A 19,173-nucleotide genomic window follows, 5' to 3' on the forward strand; every position below is an offset into this window, starting at 1 on the left:
CACCAGAACCTCAGCCTCTGATTCCCACGCAGGCGCGCATTCCCTGCCTGATCCACTCACCCTGCAGGCCTCCATCTCCAGGGCTGCCCTGGGCAGCTGGGGAGCCCCAGAGTGGAGAAGGGTCCTCAGGGGTAGCCGGCGTTGAGGGCACTGCCCGCCCTGGGACAGTCAGCACAGCCACCTGTGGAGAGGGAAGAGAGGAGGGGGGACTCCAGGGACTCTCCAGGCACAGACCAGCGGGGGGGCCCTGTGGGGTGCGGAGACCCCGGCTCCTAGGGGCCCAGAGCTTCATGACAAGCATCTGTGTTTAAAATGGACGATTCACAACATGCACGGCAGGAAAGTCGTCACACATCGTCACGGCCACCCAATGGGGCTCAGTGCTTGTGGTGCTTGCTGACCAAGCAGTTTTTTTCTATGTTAATCTCCATAAATAATATGACGCTTGTCATATCTGCTGAAACTGCACCGGGGTTTGAAGAGTTTTGCTTTTTTTTTTTTTTTTTGGTGCTGGGGATTGAGCCCAGCCTTCGGGTGTGCTAAGCACTGTCTCTACCATCAGGAGTGTTGCTAAATCTGCAGGGAAGTTTGGAAGGGTCTGACATAAAATACCAAATCCACTTTGGGGACCAGGGTGAAGACAACTCTGGAACATCACTGGTACCCTGAGCCACTGACTGCGGGACTATGTGGGGCTGTCCTCATAGCAGCTCCTGTAAGCATGCAGCTACTACTCCTCTGGCCCCTGGTTCTCTAATTTCCCAACTGTAGGGAAACATGTTCACATCTGATCATCTCCACAAGATGAAGTTCCAGAGGAGGGAACAGTGGAGCAAAGAATATACAAGGAGACACACGTCTACTTTGTATGTCCAGAAAATCTGGAAGGAGCCGGCACCGTGGCACAGCCTGTAACTCCAGCCACTCGGGAGGCTGAGTCAGGAGGATCACAAGTCCAAGGCCAGTCTCAGTAACTTAGTGAGGCCCTAAGCAACTTAGCAAGACCCTGACTCAAAAGAAAAAAATAAAAAGGGCTGGGGATATGGCTCAGTGGTGAATCGCCCCTGGGTTAAATTCTCCACCACCACCCCCAGAAAAAAAACTGGAAAGAAAAATGATTAAAAAGTGACAGTATATACTGTAGTCCTGACCACTCAGGGAGCTTGCTGAAGCCCAGGAGTTACCAACCTGGGCGTAAGAACCAGGCTGAGTCATTAAAAAAAAAAAAGGCCCACATTTCTGAGTCTTTCTTTAGAATCTTTGTTTCCTATTCTAAGATTTTTAAAGAGTTTTAATCTCAAAATAATGGTGTAGTAGGTGTTTTGCTTTTGAAGTTGGAGGATGGGATCGTGGGGGTGGTAAAGGAGGTGGGGGCAAGGAGGGGATCCTGCAGCCGGCCCAGTGTCTGCGCTTATCTGGTGGGCACTGGGCAGCCTGGGGGGGGGGGGGCCTCACGACTTCCCGGAGGAAGAGAGGGCTTCCTGGGGACAGCACCCAGCACAAGCGAGGAGCTGGGGGGAACCAATGGCCGGCTGTGGCAGGGACCGGAAAGTGCTGCCTGGTCTGCGGGGAGCCCTGTGGAAGGTCAGAGCTGCAGGCTGGACATGGGGGTACAGGAAGGGCCAGGGGCCCTCGGGCTGGGGGTCAGCAGGGAGCTGCTCACCCACCTTGGCCTCCAGCACCTTCAGCCTCGCGGTCAGCTCGGACACTCTGCTGCAGTTGAGACAACCTGTGAGGGGGAGGAGGCTGGGGCTGGGTCCTGGGGTTCCAGGTTCTCCCTCTTTAAGAGCCCTGAGCCCCGGGGACAAAGGAGGGAGGAGACAGACCCCAACCTAGGAGGAATTCCGGTGGGGGGAGGGGTTACAGACTCTCCCCAGTCCCAGGATAGGTTAGACCATCCCCAAGGGATTCCTTCAACTCTGGAGCCTCCAAAGTGGACCTGTTTCTCCCAGGGCAGGGTGGGAGGTCTGGTCCAAAATGACCCTTTTCCCAGAAGCCAGGGCAGGAAATGCTGTTGTTTCTTGCTGGGTGGGGCTGGGACATGGACCTGCCAGCTTTGGGGACGCCAGCATCACAGTCTAGACAGGGCTGGCCCCAGAGGCACCACCCTCTGACTCTCTCACAGGACCAGTCCAGTTCCTCCAGACCCCTTAGCAAGACACCTAAGTCACTCCCAACAGCTGTGGCCTCATCTGGAGATTTGCAAGTTCGGCTCCTTCGGAGGAGCCCAGCGAGGTGCAGCCAGTGCCCAACAAGCACAGCACAGCGGTCCCACGCCCAGTGCTGCCCCCTGGTGGCTGCAGGACATGGGGCAGGACAGGGCAGGGCTCCTCTCTGGTCTGTTTCCCCCTCTTTAAAATGGGAAGACAAGCTCTTGGGAGTGGGTGTGCACAGCTGTGGGGTTTAAACGAGCTGGTGACAGAAAGCACTGGCTCGGGGACTTGCTCACTGAAGATGGTCAGAAAAGAAGAAGAGACTGGGGGCCTGGACCTGCATCCACAGGAGCCCAGGGGTCACGGTCTCAGGGTGCCTGGGCTCCCTCCTCTTCCCCTGGAGGCTCTTTCTAGCCTGCCCTTGACCCTCCACTGTGGGACAGCCGGCTTTTAGGGCAATTGCCCCACTGCCCTGGCTTCCCTCTTGGCCTCACCCCCGTGATCGCCCCAGAACTCACCTGCGCCCCCATGGTCGCCCCAGAACTCACCTGCGAAGGCTGCGGGCTGAAGCGCCATCCGCCGCACCGTGCTGCCCGCCCACGTGGGCTCCCTGAAGCCAGAGGTGCCTGCAACTGAGGAACGGGGGGGGCGGGGGAGGACCCCGTTGGCCTGTGCCATCCTTGCCTTGGCACATGCCCCTGCCCACCACCGTATCCCAGCAGAGATTCCTACTCCCTGAGAGATAGAGAGGCCCAGGGAGGTGGAGGTATTTCCCCGGGTGACACAGCCCAGCTGGAACTGACTGACCACTTGATGGGCTGGTGAGAGGAGCTGGCAGTGGGGTGAGGATGAGGCTGGGCTTCCCCAGCAACCTCAGGGGGCTACAAGGGTTAAGTTAGAAGCTATGGAGACAGGCGTGGTGACACGCAGGAATCCCAGCGGCTGGGGAGGCTGAGGCAGGAGGATCGAGAGTTCAAAGCCAGCCTCGGCAGCTTACCAAGGCCCTGTCTCAAAATAGAAAATAAAGGGGGCTGGGGATGTGGCTCAGTGGTTGCAGGCCCCTGGGTTCAATCCTTGGTACCAAAAAAAAAAGGGGGGGGGAATAGGGAGTTGGAGTTATCAAAGCTTGGGTTCCTGCCCCACCGCTTACTGACCTGGGTGACATCCTCTCTGGACCTGCCTACTTTCCCATCTGTAAAATGGGACCCTAAGCCCTCTGTCCCTCCCAGTCTGGTGTGAGGCCTGCGGATGGCGATAGGTGTAAAGAACTCACTGTTCACACACAGAGACACTCAGTAAACTGGGCTGTGACCGTTGCTCTCTTGCCCTGGCCCTCTAGTCAGGAGGCTGAAGGAGATCCAGCTCTGGCTTCAAATGAAAACCAGAGGGCGGCTGGCCCTGGTTCCAGGAGCCCACCCCTGCGGCAGCCGCTGGCCTGGCTTTGGGGGCTTGGTTTTCAGCACAGTTGGAGGGACGGGCTGGCCAAGCCAGGGGCGAAGGGCACAGCTGGAGGGCTCTCTATGGAGCAGTGGCGAGAGCCCCCCTGCCCAGGGGCCTGCCTTTTAAGGCTATGCAGTGTTGTTGGGGGGTGTGCAGGGGGGACAGGACCCAAATAAGGCTCGGGCTTGGCAGCTGAGACCTGGGCTGTGGGTTGAGGCAGGAGCAAGAGGCGCCGGGAACTGGAACCAGACGGGTCCCTCTGGCCAGCCCCCAGCGGGGAGGCTGCCAGCCTTGCTCTGGGTCCCACCATGAGGCCCTCACTCAGGCTGAGCCGCTTCCCTCAGCACACGGTCCCCAAGGGCCTACAGCTTGCCTGGGTGCAGGGGCAAATCGCCCCAGTCCTACCAGCCCAGGACAGGGACAGGGACTGGGGGCCCTCTGGGCAGGGGAGTGCCCTGGTGCTAGGTGCTTCATACCCCAGCCCGATCTTGGTGAGCACGTACTCCCAATCAGCTCTGGTACTTCTGGTACTTCTAAGCCCTTCTCATATATATATATATATATATATATATATATATATATATATATATATCTAGCTATTTCATTTTTTGCAAACGTGCTGGGGCCGTATAGTCTTCACAGATGGAGAGGCTGTACGTGCAACAGATGAATGGGTGACCGAGGCTCTTCTTTTTCTATTGAAGGGGCACTCGACCACTGAGCCCCATCCCCAACCCTTTTTTTGTATTTTATTTAGAGACAGGGTCTCACTGAGTTACTTAGGGCCTCGATAAGTTGCTGAGGCTGGTTTTGAACTCACGATCCTCCTGCCTCAGCCTCCCCAGCCGCTGGGATGACAGGCCACCACACCTGGCTAGAGACTCTTCCTCTCTTTTCCCTTAGAAGGAAACCAAGGCTGAGAAATGAAGTAGCTCTCTCATTCCCCTGTAGTTCTCCAGCCTGGACCCGAACCCAGGTAGGTCTGACTCCAGGGCCTGACTTTTTTTTTTTCAGGGGGGCTCCTAGGCAGGGTGGCCCAGTGTCCCAGTGATGCCTGAGAGAAACAGTCTTGCCAAGCCTGCTTCACCCCTTCTGCTCCCAGGTAAAGATGCAAAATACGGGACTGGGGTTGTGGCTCAGTGGTAGAACGCACACTTAGCACGGGCGAGGCCCTGGGTTCAATCCTCGGCACCACATAAAAATAAATAAATAAACTAAAGGTATTGTGTCCAAATACAACTAAAAAATAAATATTAAAAAAAGATGCAAAATATTATCTTATTACTCTGTGCAGAAACTTGACCCAAAGCAGCTGCTAGTGTCCCCCACCCCCCACCCCCCCCAGCGCTTTCCACATGTCATTGACTGGACCAGTTTCCCAGCTGATCGCCAATCGTCTGCCCCTCTGACCAGAACACCATCCCCACCACGGCAGGGACCTGGTCTGCCCTGGGTCCGGTGCCTGGCACTCAGCAGGACCTCAGGGGCCTCAGGGAGACTTCTGTTGATTAGTGCACGGAGCAAGGGCTGAAAACCAATTTCAAGGACGCCAACAAAAAGGAGGCACACGATGTGGCCAGCAGACACAGCCGCCTCGGAGAGGAGCATAAACGTCCTCAGGTCCCGGGACAGTGTCCCCCCATTATTCGTCGGCGGACTTGTGGCTGGAAATCCTTTCCCAACCGATTTTGTTTGGGGACATTTCTCCAGGAATCAGAGAGAACTAGAAAAACGAACAGAAAGACAGTGGGCGCCATCAGGGCCCACGGACCGGGAGGCTCCAACTAACTGTGACTTCAATTAGAAAAGAAGGTGCGGGGCTGGGGACGCGCTCAGCGCCAGGAAGTTCATCCCGCACACACTGCACCGAGGGCCTAGGACCGGAAAGAAAAGCAGACCAACCCCGGGAAATGTTCATTCTGGATTCAGGATTTCTAAAAATTAGCCCCCAAGACCCCCCAGTTCTGATAAACACACGGGAGCACCTCAGAAGATGTATCAGGTGGTCAAAGGCGCTTCGGCACAGAAATTCCAGGAAGGAAGCCACGGTGGGTTGGGGACAAGAGGGCCACAGCCCTCCTTGGTGTTTGGCCAGGGACCCTGAGGCAGGCCTAGGTGGGCAGACAGCCCCTCATCCAGACCTGGGGGTCCGTCCTTCTCAGGTCCTTCCTTGCCATCCCAGGAGGACCCTGAAGGTTGGTCCCAGAGCCACAGACCTGAGCTCCACTCCAGAGCGCGACCCACCACTCGGGAGGTCCCAACTGCCATCCCCTACACTCCCATGTACACTGTGCCCTTCCCCAACTCCTACAGCGGGGGCTCCCGTGTCACCTCCTCCAGGAAGCCCTCCTGGATGTTCCAGGGCACTCACCAGTACCAAAGTGCCCACTGAAGTGCCGGCACTCCCTGCCTTGACCCCCACATGGCCTGTGCCCTCTGCAGCTTCTAATCTGGCCCCCTAGTTGGGACACGGAGGTCCCCAGACAACCCCTCGTCCTTCCACCCAGTGCCAAGGCTATGTCCCTTCTCATGGGATCCTCATGACACCCTGTGATACAGGTGAGAACCGTGAGGCCCCGGGGCAGCTGCTGGCCCTGTCCACGCAGCAGGATGAGGACGGCTGGGATTCCAAGCCGGCCCCAAATTGGAAATGGGCGTGTGAGAACCTGGGGGTCCCTAGACTCTGCCCCTGTGACTTTCTCCCCAGGAGAGGATTCAGGGGAGGGGCTCCCTCATTCTCCTCTGACCCCCACCCCCAGGTCTGCACAGTTCAGTGGCCACAGGTCACGGGGATGCAGCGCCCCAGCCCCCCCAGGTCTGTGGGAATTTACTTTGCAAATGTAAATATTTGCTCCCTGCCAGCTGGTGGCCGAAAAGAGGAGTCAGGGTCAGAGCCGGAGCAGGAGGTCCAGGAATCCTCGGGCCAGACCAGGGGGCCTCTGGGAAGGCCTGGCTCCCTCTTGGGGAGGGTGAAGTGTCCGTCCAGTCTGCGGGTGCTCACTTTGCTATGTTCTGGTACCGGGGATTGAAGGCCCTTCACCACCCAGCCCCAGCCCCAGCCCTTGACTGTATTTTGTTTACAGACAGGGCCTCAGTCTCACTCTGCTACTTAGGCGGGCCTTGAACTTTTGGTCCTCCTGCCTCAGCCTCCTGAGCTGCTGGGATGACAGGCGTGCGCCACGGCACCTGTCCGTGGATACTCATTTTATGCCACGTCCACAGCTGAGTGGGGTTAGACCCGCATGGGCAGAGGGTCAGATGGGGGGGGTGGAGCTGGGTTGTGATGGGGAAGCCAAGAGCAGGATGGGCCGTTGGGGAGGCGGGGAGGCAGGGAGGCCGAGCCTTCCAGACAGGAATGGGGGTGCATGAAGTGGTTAGCCCTCAGGGTTCTGAGTCTGCAGAGAAAACACAGCCTGGCTCTGTCCCTGCCCCTGGCTGGGAGGTCCCCAGCCCCAGAGGCCAAAGGGTCCCCAGAAGGAGAATGGGACCTCCCTCACTTTTGCTCTGAGGCTTGAGACCGTGCGATCTTAGGCAAATGTCCCTTCTCTGGTTCCCCGAGATGGAGGCCGTGAGGGACACGGGCACGTAGGCTGCGGACCACGGGACGGGGAAGCAGAGCAGCTCAGCTCCAGGGTCCCATGGAAGGGCAGGGTGAGCCCCCAGCCTCTCCAACCTTCTATCTGGGAGATGCTGGGCGGAGACTGGATTCGGTCAGTGTCACAGCACCCCAGGTTGTCTGAACACACCCCCTGGGGTGTCCTCAGGGAAAGAGCCCAACTGGAGCCCTGCTGGCTGGCTTTGAACCCAGCTCCTGGGCTCACAGCTGCTGCCCTGGGCACAGCCTTCCCTTCTCAGAGCCTCACTTTTACACCTTTTACACCTGGGCCTTCTGTGCCATGACAGGATGGCACAATGGAGGTGAGTAAGCACTCAAGTGCCTGTCACCAGCCTTTGTCATTAGTAATTGTAGGAGCCCATCAGAGTCCTGGGGAGAAATCTGGCCACAATGCTCACTTGCTGTGTGACCTTATGTGAGGCCAGCACCCTCTCGGAGTCTCATTTTAATCATCTGGAAGGTGGGGCTGCTAGGCAAGAGAGTGCCCAGAGGCAGGGTGACTCGGGAGAGGTTGCAGCAGTCCCACCCTCAGCAGAGTCCTGGGCCCAGGTCCAGGGAAGGTGATAGTTGGGCTCTGCCTTCAAGACAGGCCTGTGTCTGCCCCGCCCTGCTTTATGGTATACTCTGGCCTTGGCCCTTTCTCTTCCATTGTTTCCATGAATAGGCATTCATGTGAGAGTCTCGGCCAGGTCCCTCCCAGTCCCACGCCCCCTCCTGAGGCCTGGAGGAATGAATGGTCAGCCGTCTCCATCCTGCCTCTTGCGTGCTGAGTGACCCCAGGTCAGTTCCTTCACTTCTTTGAGTCTCAGGTTCCCTACCTGTAATAGGGGGCCTGCCCCATCCTCACGGGACATCATGACCCTCAAAGGAGACACCATCACTCACTGTCAGAGTGCCCCTCCCGTCCTGCAGATAAGAATCAGGGCTAAGTGGGGGGGGGGGAGTGCTTCCTGGAACCCGCCAGCCTCACAGCCAAGTCTGGAGACATGAGGCATGTCTGCTGAGCCTCCATGGGAGGCAGGGCCGTCTGCCAGGTCACCACAGAATCCCCAGCACTGGGGTCAGAAGGAGAAAGGAGGACATTTATGGGTCACCTACTGGATGCCAGGCATGACTGCCCACTTGTCAATTCCAGGTGACTTACAGATGAAGCCAAGGTTCAGAGAGGTAAGTGAGATGCCTCAGGTCACACAGCACCATGCAACACAATGCAGATACAGGACTGGCTTCTGGAATGACACGTGTGTCTCCCCTCCTTTGTGGCCCATCCCAGGTGTCCCTGGACCCTGTAGCCCCTGGTGACCCAGATCTGTGGTTCCAGGGTCAGGTTACAGCAATAAGTAGGCCACAAGGGCAGCCACCAGCAGGAAAGGAGCTGGGGGAGTCCAGCTTGGATCCAGGTGCAGCAGAGCCTGGGATGGGCCAGCAACGACCCCATGCTTCCACTACCCAGGGCTTCATGAGCCCAGTTTTCTAGAATATTCAGGCCTAGGCACCCCCTGGCGGGCTTCCCTTTCCTTAGCGCCAACCTGTGGGTGGGGAGAGGCCCCGCCCATCCTGTCAATCATCGAGCAGAGGCCCCGCCCATCCTGTCAATCACCGTGCACCTCCCGGGGCGGGGCATCTTCACTGCCTCATTCCATCCCAGCAACTCCCTGGGAAGCAGACGCCACCGGTGAGGGTGCCGAGGCTCGGGTGGGGGACCCCAGGCTGCTGCTAGTGCACACTGTGGCCTGGGGACCTTCCAGGAAGGCACCCCTCCCTCTGAGTGGGCACGGGAGGAATGTCCCAGCCAGCGCTCTTGCACAACTGCACCAAGATGAGCGGGGAGTCCCCCGCCCAAGGCCACTCAGCTGGCGTGTGGCAGAGCTGGCCTGGCCCGCGAAACTCTGGATGATCCTGTCCCTTGGCTTGGGCCTGAGGCCCTGCAGAAGCAATGGTAGACATCAGGGGTGGCCTGGCCCCAGGGCAGCCCTGGCCCCTGGACACATGGTATCCAGCAGCTGGAGTCAAGGGCACTGACTTTGCCCCCACCTGCCCTCTGCCTTCCAGGAAGGGCCCGGAGACTGGGAAGGTCTGCCCTTGGGAAAGGAGCCAGGGACAAAGTGGCCTTTGTCTGGGGCGGATTCTGCCTGGCACAGGCCCTCCGGCGGCGGGGCCTCCTCTCCACACCTGGGGAGTTCGCCCACAGCTCCCCTGTGGCCTTCTGGGCAGCTGCCACCCCTGGCTGGTCCTTTGTCCCTTGAGCCCTCTGCCTTCCCCTCTTTCTCCCACTAGGATGGGCCACAAAGGAAGGGAAACACACGTGTCATTCCAGAAGCCTGCCCCTGGCCTCCCACACTAGCACACGACTGGGGCTCCCTCTTCCTCTGGCCACCCTGTTCTTCCCCAACTCCCTGGGGACTCCCGTCACCCCAAAACCACCAAACCGCCTCCCTTCTCCACTTCTTCTCCCCATCCTCTAGGACCGAGGCCTGAACCCAGGGACACTCGAGCACTGAGTTACATCTCCAGCCCTTTTTTATTTTGAGACAGGGCCTCCCTAAGTTGCTGAGGCTGGCCTTGAACTTGGAATTCTCCTGCTGCAGCCTCCTGAGCTGCTGGGATTACAGGCCTGCATCGCCACTCAGGCCTGGCCCTGGCCCGCTTCTTGGAGAGTTCTGTCCCCGCCTCATTCCTGTGCAACTCTGGGCTCTCAACTCTGCCTCTCTGGGCCTCAGTCACCCCATTTGTGAACAGGGCTACCCGCGTAGCAGCACAGATGAGCAACAGCACGTGGGCACCACGCTCAGGGACCATACTCCACATGTCTCTGCTTCTTGAATTGGGACACATTATACAACTGACGGCCACATTCCTGTGCTGCTGGGGCCCTGGATGCACCTTCCCTCGAGGTGCCTATGGGCCGGGTCCTTGGGTTGGCCCAAGGCCAGTCCATTCCATTTTGGGCTGTGCTTGGGAACTCAGCTCTTGGTGCTCCCACATCTGCTGCTTGTGGGGTCAGCCAGGCCTCAAGAGCTCCCCAGGGGGCAGTGTGTGTGGTCATTTTCCAGGACAGAGCTGGCCCCAAGCCACCAACCTGCACTCAGACAGAGTGGGGGGGAGGGACTCCTCTGCACAGGACACGCTCTCGCACCCAGGGGCCATCCCGAGTCTCTGAGGGAGTGCGGCAGGTGGGCAGGGTCTGAATCCCAACCCTGACACATAGGGACTGAGTGTCAAGCACCTCCCCGAGCCTGTCTCTTCTCTGCAGGGCGGGATCAGCATCCCTCCCTCTCTGACCCACTGACTAGAGTGACCCTCTGCTTCCAGGTGAAGCTCGTTCCCATGTCCTGGGAAATATCTGGATGGGCTTCCCCCAGTACTAGCATCTGGATCTGGCGTGTCCTCCAAAGGCCCAGGTGTTAAAGGCAAGTGGTGGACCTTGGAGAGGTGGAGCCTGGTGTGAGGTCTTGAAAGGGACAGAGTGATCCTGACCCCTCCTTGCTTTTATTTGTTTGTTTTCTGGCCTCAAGGCATGCACCTGTCATGATGGGCTGCCTCGCCAGAGGCCCAAAGCCACATAGGCCAACTGGATGTGAGGCAATAAAAACCTTTTACTGTGTAAGTGGGTCATCTCAGATGCTTTCTTATAGTGCGGGAAAGCTGACTCATACACCAAGTTTGAGAGGAACACTTGGGATGACGTGACTTAAGATGTGAGTGACACAACATGTCATGAAATTTTTCCAGGGACCTTGAGCATCTTCCAAGAGGCAAGCAGTCACTGTGAGGGGTTCAGCAGGCCCCAAATATGTCTGGGCAGTACCCCATCCAGAGCTCTGTGCAGCAGGCTCTTCTGGGCATGGTGTCGTGCGTGGGCGCTGTCTGACTTAGCAACTGTTTAATGCTCCCATGCACCCAGGGGACCTGCTTGGCTGCTGTCACAGGGCCCCAAGCAGCAGGCAGGCAGTCCTACCTTCCTCGCAGCTCACTCCTGAATGCCCAGGGCAGCATCTCCACTCGCGGGCAGTCACTGTCTTGTACATCACCTTGTAGGTGGGCCTCACGACCGTTCTGTAGCTGAAAGAGTGTCCAGGAGGCCTGGTTCACAGGGGTCCCCCCACTGCCATCCCCACTGCCCTGAGACCCACAGGGACAAAGCCAGATCCTCCAGACCCTCTGCCACCTCCAGGGCCCTTTGGAGTCTCTCCCCTGCAGGCGGGAAGGCAGGTGCATGGCGATCCTCCCCAGGAAGCCCTCCAGGGTTTCCTCCTGGTGCTAGGCCACCTTTGCTCCCCCACCAGGCCTTGGCCCTCCAGGAAAGCCATCCACTCTTCCACATGTCCTCTCTTACCTGCTCCCCGGGCAGCTCATGGGCCAGGGGCAGTTCTGCAGCACTCGCTGAAGGTAGGTGCCATTTTGCACATGGCACGAGATGGTTCTTGTCACCACGTATGAGCACCAGTTCCTGAAAAAGACCCACAGGGAGGAAGCTCAGGTGCAGGGAGCACTGTGCCCAGGACTCCAGGAGGACGGACAGAGAGATCTGTGCCCTCTCCAGGGGCCCCGACTCCAGGCAGAGAGAACCCCAAGCTCAGTCCCCTGGGACCCTGGGGAGTCTGTGACTGGGACAGGCTCAGGGTGGATCCCCAGGGGTGGCTCTGCTGGGGGTGCTCAGGGGCCTGGGGGAGCCAGGGGACAGCACAGCGTCAGCTCTCCCTCCTCAGTCTCTCCCCCCAACCTCGGCCACCCTCTGCCACTTCCTGTCTCCCACTCGGGGCGGAAGCCTTTTGAGACATGCTTTGACACCTGCGAGACCCTCACCTACTCACTAGGAAGAACAGTTCCTGCCTGGGGTGAAGAGGGCGCGCTCCGGGGTCAGATGGACCTGAGTTCCAGCCGTGGACTGGGCCACCCAGGGATGCTCTGGACGCCCCAGACCCCAAGTCTTCCCATCTGTGAATGGCACTCAGAGGACAAGAATCTAAAATAACAAGGGGACAGCCTGGGGTGTGGCTCCTGGCACCCAGTGACCACAGTCAACGGAGGCTGCTCTCCGTGTAGGAGGTGGACGGACAGACAGCTCTCCTTGCCCCCAGAGGAAGCAGACTTGATAGGAGAGTGTAGTTTTCCCCCTGACTTTATGCATATATGTATTTACACATGTGCCTGTAAAAGCAAATATCTGTGTGGCTCTTTCTCTTTTTCTCCTTCATTTATTTATTTTGGTACTGGGGACTGAATGCAGGGGGCTTTACCACTGAGCTACGTCCCCCGGCCCTTTTTATTTTTTGAGATAAGGTCTTGCTGAGTTGTTGGACTCTAATTTGCGATCCTCCTGCCTCAGCCTCCTGAGTCCCGAGGATGACAGGCATGTGCCACTCACTGTGCCCGGCTTCCCTCTTACTTTAACGGAAGTTCAGTTGCTGAATGACTAAATTTTTTGGCCTACGCTTGTTCCTGCTTCCCCCTGACAAGACGCAGGTTCTCAGGTCAGCACGCAGAGGCCTGGGGCTCTGTCACAGGGTATGGTTTTGTGCATCTGGTGGTCTGGTTGCTATTAACAGCCTGTTTCCAGTTTTGTGCCATTCCCAATGAGGCGACACTAAGCACCTGTCACCTGGGCCATGGGACCTGGCCAAGGGCCCTGTCAAGCTCCTGCCATTGCAAAAGGCAAACTGAACTGTCCTTCTGCCGACTTTCCCGCCCCAGGACGCTTCTTTCTTCTGAACCGATTCTAGTGTGGCCTGGAGAGAGGAGGGGGCTTCCCCAGGGTCCCACAAACTAACGTGACCAAGTCCTGGTCCTGGCTAAGGGCTTTTTCTTTCATGGACTGTGGGGCTGATGGGGGAGGGCTGGGCGGCAGTGGTGTGGATGCCTCTGTGGTGGCCGGGACATTCCAGGTGCTCAGCAGCCCTCGGCCCTGCACGGGGTCACAGGTCCTGTGTTCTTCTGCAGGGGCTGAGGAGGGGGGAGGGTTTCAGGTGACCTTTCCCAGCGCGGGTCCCCCACTCCACCAGACTGCCCTTCGTGGCCTTGAATCCAGGGTCAGCAGGTTCCCAGGCTGAGGACTTCACAGCGCCATGGATCGTGGCTCACAGAGATGTGGGGGGGACAGGGGAGCCGAGGCCTGGGACGGAGACGAGACCAGCCGGGCCGTCCGCATCGCTGGGTTCAGAACTGGCTCCTCTGGCACCAGCTGGGATGGGGGCCGGTGTTTCCCCTCCCAGAGCTTTAGTTTCCCCTCTAAGATGGGGGGTGCCTTTCTGGCTCATCCCTGGAGGGCAGTGTAGTACTCTCAGCATACAGTAAGAGCTTTTAGCACTTTAGCATGCTGAGAAGTCAGTCCTCCAGGCTTGGAACACGGATTGTACCTCCTGGCTGTCACACAGAGGGGACCTGGGGAGAACCGAAGTGGGGGACCGTCCTCTCATACCAGAAGAGAGGGACAGGCATGAGTCACCAGCTGAATTCAGCCCGACAGGGGTCCAAAAGGCGGTGGCCTCCAGGGTGGGTGACATCAGGGCTGCTCGGGTGGGAGTGGAAAAAGACGGAGCTGACCCCACAGCTGGGCTGTGAAGGGAGGGAGTGGCAGATGGAGAATCCGATGTCCCCCCACAAAGGCCTGATGGGAGGAGCCACGACAGGGTGGGCAGCAAGTCCCCAGAGCTGGAGAGTCGGGGAGCCACCGAGGTGCACGGCCAGGTTCCCGTTCTGTGGTACTCCCCAGCCGGGCCGGGGACACACACCTGTAGTCCCAGCTCCTTCTCCAGAGGCTGAGGCAGAAGGGCCGCAGGAGCCCAGGTGTTGGGGACCAGCTGGGCATCACAGTGAGACCTGACCTGTCCCCGCGGCGGTGGTTTTGAGCCTAGGGGGTTCTGTCTGGAGGGTGGGGACATAAGAAAGTCTGGGAAATTGGTGAGAATCGCGGATCCTCCTCCCCAAGTGCAAAATACCTGGTGTACGTGTTCAGAGGGCACGGAAGATCCCTGGGGCCTGTGTGACCACCCCAGGCTGGCCCAGGGCTGCAGGGGCGAAGGGGACAGGGAGGGAGGGATGGAACAACCTGGGCAGAGGAAGCTGGGAGCTCCAGATACAGGAGGGGGCTCTGGGCACAGGGTGAAACTCCAGGCCAGGTGCATGCGCACATCCCCCGGTTCCCAGTCCCTGGACCAGGCGAGGGAGGGTGGGGCTGTGACTGCCCACAACTGCCCAGGCTGCCCTTTTATCCAAGGGGACCTAGAGAAACGATTCTTTTCTTCTTCCTTAACGAAAAGCTCCCCTATGAAGGTCCCGGCCTGCCTCCCTGGTTTCTTTCCCACAAGCTGGACTTTGCTTGAATCCCCTGCTTAGGTGACAGGAAGGTGGTGGCTGGCTGGGGGACCTTTTATTACAGGAGGGAACACTGAAGCCAGGTGGGGTTCAAGGTCAGTCGGTCACCTCCTCCAACTGGGGGCCACCAATTACCACTCCCATCCCCAGCGCCCCCAGCACTAGCCCAAGCTCCCCATGGGGTCCTGCCGTAGGGTCCACTTTCCACGGCCGAAGGAAGCTTTTTGTAAAACATACACCTAATGCTGCTGCTGATCGCCATGGCATCTGAAGTCCACCATGGCTCCCCATTGCCTTCCAAGCCCCCCTGTCCACCCTTCATCTTTCACACTCCTGTCGTCCCTTCTAGCACCTCTGATCTTTTTTTTTTTTTTTTTGGTACCAGGGATTGAACTCAGGGGCACCCAACCACGGAGCCCCATCCCCAGCCCTATTTGGTATTTTATTTAGAGACAGGGTCTCACCAAGTTGCTTAGAGCCTCACTTTTGCGGAGGCTGGCTTTGAACTTGCGATCCTCCTGCCTCAGCCTCCCAAGCTGCTGGGATGACAGGTGTATGCCACCGCACCCAGCTGGTACCTCTGGTCTTTGCAAATGGGGATCCCTCTGCCTGCCAACTCCTATTCATCCTTCAGAACTCAGCCCAGAGGCCCAGGCTGGACTGTGTGTCTCCAAGGGCCCCCCTGGCCACTCAAACCAGCTTTCCCTCTCTGGCTGGAAGGAGGGCGTGGCCTGGGACCAGGTGAGGACGTGGAACAGTGCAAGGTGCTCAGGACAGCAGCCGAACGACTGAAGGACCCCGTCCTGAGGATTCCAGAAACGGGCATGATACCTGGACACCTGGCTTCTGTCCCTGCTGACCCCAAGGGCTTCCTTTCCTAGGGTTGTGATCAGCCATAAGCTGTCAGGGCTGGGCGGTGAGGTAGGGCCAGGGCAGGGGCTGGGAGGGAGAGCAGGTCCCCCCTGGGCCTGCCACTTCTGCCCACTCAGCACCTCCTGGGCCCCTAGAGGCCGCTGGGAAGGGAGAAAACAGGCCAGACCAGCTCAGCCTGGCACTGGCCACCCCCTCGAGGGTCCCCCCCACACCCGCCCTCCACTCCCTGCCACGAGGGGCCCCAGGGACTTTGTCTCCACCGGGCCCAGGACTGTGATCCGGAACAGTGATAGGGGCTAATTTCAGGAGGCAGCCAAGCGGGCCTGGGGCCAAGGGCCGTTATGAAAAGAGAGGAAAGGACGGAGACAGCGGGGGTGGGGTGGGGTGACGAGAGCCAGAACCCCACACTGGGGGCCAAGTTCCAGTCCTGGCTCTGCTGCTTCTTCAGTTGGTGACCTTGGACGAGGTCCTGACCCTCTCTGACCTTGCTCTGTCCATCTGCAAATGGGGACAGCAGCCTGGCCCGCGGCAGGGGAGGGTTCACGCTCAGCCCTGAGCTCAGTGCCCGCCGCTGTTGTTCATTCTTGTTCCTGGATTGTGCTGCCCCAGGCAGACCTGGGCCCGTGCCCAGCAGCTGTGGTCCAGGGGCTTCCCCGGGGCTCAAGGACATGAGCACAGTACCTTTTTCACAAGGTTCTCCCCTTGACTGTGGGGGAGATTGTTGGGCTCTGCCTTGCACACAGAGAAGGCACCTGCCCGGTTACCCATGTGGCCACAGGGCTGGGATCTGAGCCCCGGAGAGGAGCTGGGGCCGATGGCCGATGCCATCCGATGCTCTTGACTCTCCCTGATACTAGGATTTGCCCAAAGGACCCAGGACTCCAGGGATTAGAGTTGTGGGCCAGGACACTGGTGACGATGACAGTGACAACTTGAACTCTAGGCCCACAGTGCTGACAGAAGTAGTTCAATGAAACGGGGATTTGGCTGGAAGGGGCCCCAGAGGGGCAGGAAGAAGCCCCATCAAGGATGGGGGGCTGCAGAGGCGTCTGTGAACTAAGGCAGTTCTGCATAGCTCCTGGGCACCCTGGTCTGGGGGTCTCAAAGTCTCACCAAATTCCTGGGACCAGGGGCGGCCCCTTGGATGCCTTCCCAGCCCCCCCTCCTCAGGCACAAAGCTTCTTTTCTGCCTTTGGTCCTTTGGCTGCCAAGGGGTGCTGGGGCCGCCTGGCTGGGGGTGGAAGGAGGGCAGATGGGGTATGATACCCTCAGGCTGTCTCCAGTAATGCTGGGACCCGGCTACAAGGCACGGCCCTGGCAGCCAAGGACCATGACTCCTCCAGCACCAGGTCTCTACTCTACCTAACGTTGGTGACAGCAGGAACCACTGTATGAGAGGCTCCCGCTGCTCCCACAAGGGATTGCTCACTCTCAGGACACACCCCAAGGCTGGGGCATGAGGAACAGAAGGGGAAACTGAGACCCAGACCATGAAGTGATCCATGCTTTGTCATGCAGGAGTGGGTGACAGAGCCAGGAATAAAACCCCTAACTCCTAACCATGACCTATCCATTTTCCTAGTCCCCCAAGGTGACAAGCTCCCTCTCTCCCCGGGGAGGGCCTCTTTAGGCTTCTGTCTCCCTGTCTGAAAAACAGGAGGGTTACTATGACACTCAGGCCGATGTGACAGCCTCCTGGGAACAGATGGGGTGATAGTCCTCAGCAACAACCAGATACTTGTCTAGACCACTGGTGTCCTGTTCCAAACCCAGGAAAACCTAGGGGTGCAGAGCTCAGTCTGGAGGGCCTTGCGCTGGCCTGGCTGGAGGGGACGCTGGGCCTTAAGCTCCCTCAACCGTCATCCTGAGCCGGACACTGAGAATTCCAAGTTCATCAGCACTGTCATCTTAACATCTGGGACCCCCAGAGCTCACATCCCTGCTGGGCCTTGGCTTCCTCCTCTGTGAAACAGGGACCATACACAGTGTGTGTCCAGTGGTAGCTGGGAAATCTGGGGGCAACAGAGACAGGCCAGGTGCCCCCACCGAGCCAGGCATGGTTAGCCCGCGGTAGGTGGTGGTTGTGACATGCTGACACATGCCTGTCCCTGTCTCAGACAACTGCTCTTCTGGTCTCTGAATGCCTGGGACTCCTCCATCCTCCAGGCCTGCCCATGTCACCTACTTTTGCTAGCCCAGCAGGAGCCTGCTGGCCCCTGACCACTGGGAAAGGGGAATTTCTGAAAAGAATTAAAGAATTGAGGCCATAGGGGTTGGGGGCCGGGCTGGCCTTTGAATGGGATGAAAAGGCCTGGAGAGGCCTGGCTAGTCCACATTGTCTTCCTTGGACAACGGCAGCTGGCCCTCGAGCGGGGACCCGGGCAGGGGCAGGGGCTGCAGGCAGATCAGGGGCCGGCGCAGGTTCATTAAGGCCAAAAAGACAGCTTTGAATTGCCACTCTTCCATGAATAGCTCAGGAGCCTAGAAGATTATGTCAGTTCTCTGGCCTCAGTTTGGTCATCTGTTGGATGGGGACAGTTTTCCCTAGCTCCCTCAGTCCTTGCAGGATTAATGATGACACTATACAAAGGGCCCCCCAGTGCCAGATACACGGAGATAGTCCATAAAGCAGGCAGAAAGAATGTTCCTGGCTTTGGGGGGCCGTTGAAGAGCTGCAGGAAGACAGACTGCTCTGTCCTGTCTCTGTCCAAAATGCCAGGTCCCCAGGGAGCCTCTGACACTGACCCACTGGGCTGAAACTCCACCCTAGTCCTTCCTCTAAGGGAAATAAATATCCCCGGCACTAAAAAAAGCCAGGAGCAGGAGAAGAGGGAAGGGGGTCCTGAAGGGTTGGCCAAGGTGGGGGTGTCCTGGCTCTTTCCCATATGCCGGGGCTCGGGCGACACAAGTCCTGGGGGACCTCTTCTCCATCCCTGCTCCCTTGACCTCTCCTGTCGGGCTCTTGGGCTGCAAGGGAGTGAATGAGGACACTGAGGGCTCCAGACACTTGGGTAGGGGACCCCGCACTCCTGGGAGTCTCGGTCAGAGAGCTCAGATAACGGGGTGGCCCGGGTCCGTGCCCCCACTTCCCAGGCTGGCACTGAGGTGGGGAGCTCGGGGAGGGGGTAGCCTTCCGATCCCGGGATTGCACGGAAACGGGGATGTCCCCGCACTCCTGGCCCCCAAGCCGGGCTGGCAGTGCGCGGAGGGGGGAGCCCTTACCTGCGTCCAGAAAACGGGGCGCCCCCGACGCTCCACGCGGCGCCGCCTCCCGTGAGCAGGAGCCCGAGGCAGAGCAGCGCCCAGGCCCGCGGGCCGCCCATGCTGCGCCCGCCCGGCGCCCTCCGCGCGCGCTCCTCGCCGCCGCCCCCAGCCTGCGCCCCGGACGCGCCGAGCGGCTCCCAGCGCGGCGCGAGGGCGGCGCGCGCTCCCGGCCTCGCCCGCCCCTCGGCGCGGCCCCCCGCCCCCGGCGCCGCCCTCGCCGCCAACCCGGAAGGAGCCCCGGGGGCCGGCGCCGCCTCCAGGAGGCCCGCCGGTGCCCACCTGAGCCCGCGCACAGCGCCTGGCACCGCGTGGCCCTTTGGGGGGCGGGGCACTGTCGGGTTTACATTGGAAAACTGGGACCCGGCCACTGTCCCAGACGAGCCGGCACCCGAACCCACCGTGCCTGAGCTCATGATGTTGGGGACTCATCCTTCTCCACAGCTTTGCGGAATGCAAACCTAGGGACGCCCCCATCCTTCCAACAGAGGGTCCCAAGCAGCCTGTACCATTGCG

The 19,173-nt window shown here is 59.1% G+C and overlaps 1 protein-coding gene across 2 annotated transcripts in view; it reads right to left on the reverse strand.

Annotated features, from left to right (window-relative positions):
- Positions 1–18,719, reverse strand: part of Emid1 (EMI domain containing 1) — a 41,079-nt gene extending 22,360 nt beyond the window's left edge. For both annotated transcript variants that reach the window (XM_077796810.1, XM_026413354.2), the window contains exons 1-6: positions 18,619–18,719; positions 11,546–11,659; positions 11,168–11,271; positions 2,702–2,785; positions 1,668–1,729; positions 61–181 (exon numbers count right to left, since the gene is read on the reverse strand). In XM_077796810.1, the coding sequence (XP_077652936.1) occupies positions 61–181; positions 1,668–1,729; positions 2,702–2,785; positions 11,168–11,271; positions 11,546–11,659; positions 18,619–18,719 (586 nt within the window). The remainder of the gene's footprint in view (positions 1–60; positions 182–1,667; positions 1,730–2,701; positions 2,786–11,167; positions 11,272–11,545; positions 11,660–18,618) is intronic.
- Positions 18,720–19,173: the final 454 nt, after the last annotated feature.

The sequence above is a fragment of the Urocitellus parryii genome, chromosome 3 (assembly GCF_045843805.1).
Source record: "Urocitellus parryii isolate mUroPar1 chromosome 3, mUroPar1.hap1, whole genome shotgun sequence".
NCBI classification, from domain to species: Eukaryota; Metazoa; Chordata; class Mammalia; order Rodentia; family Sciuridae; genus Urocitellus; species Urocitellus parryii.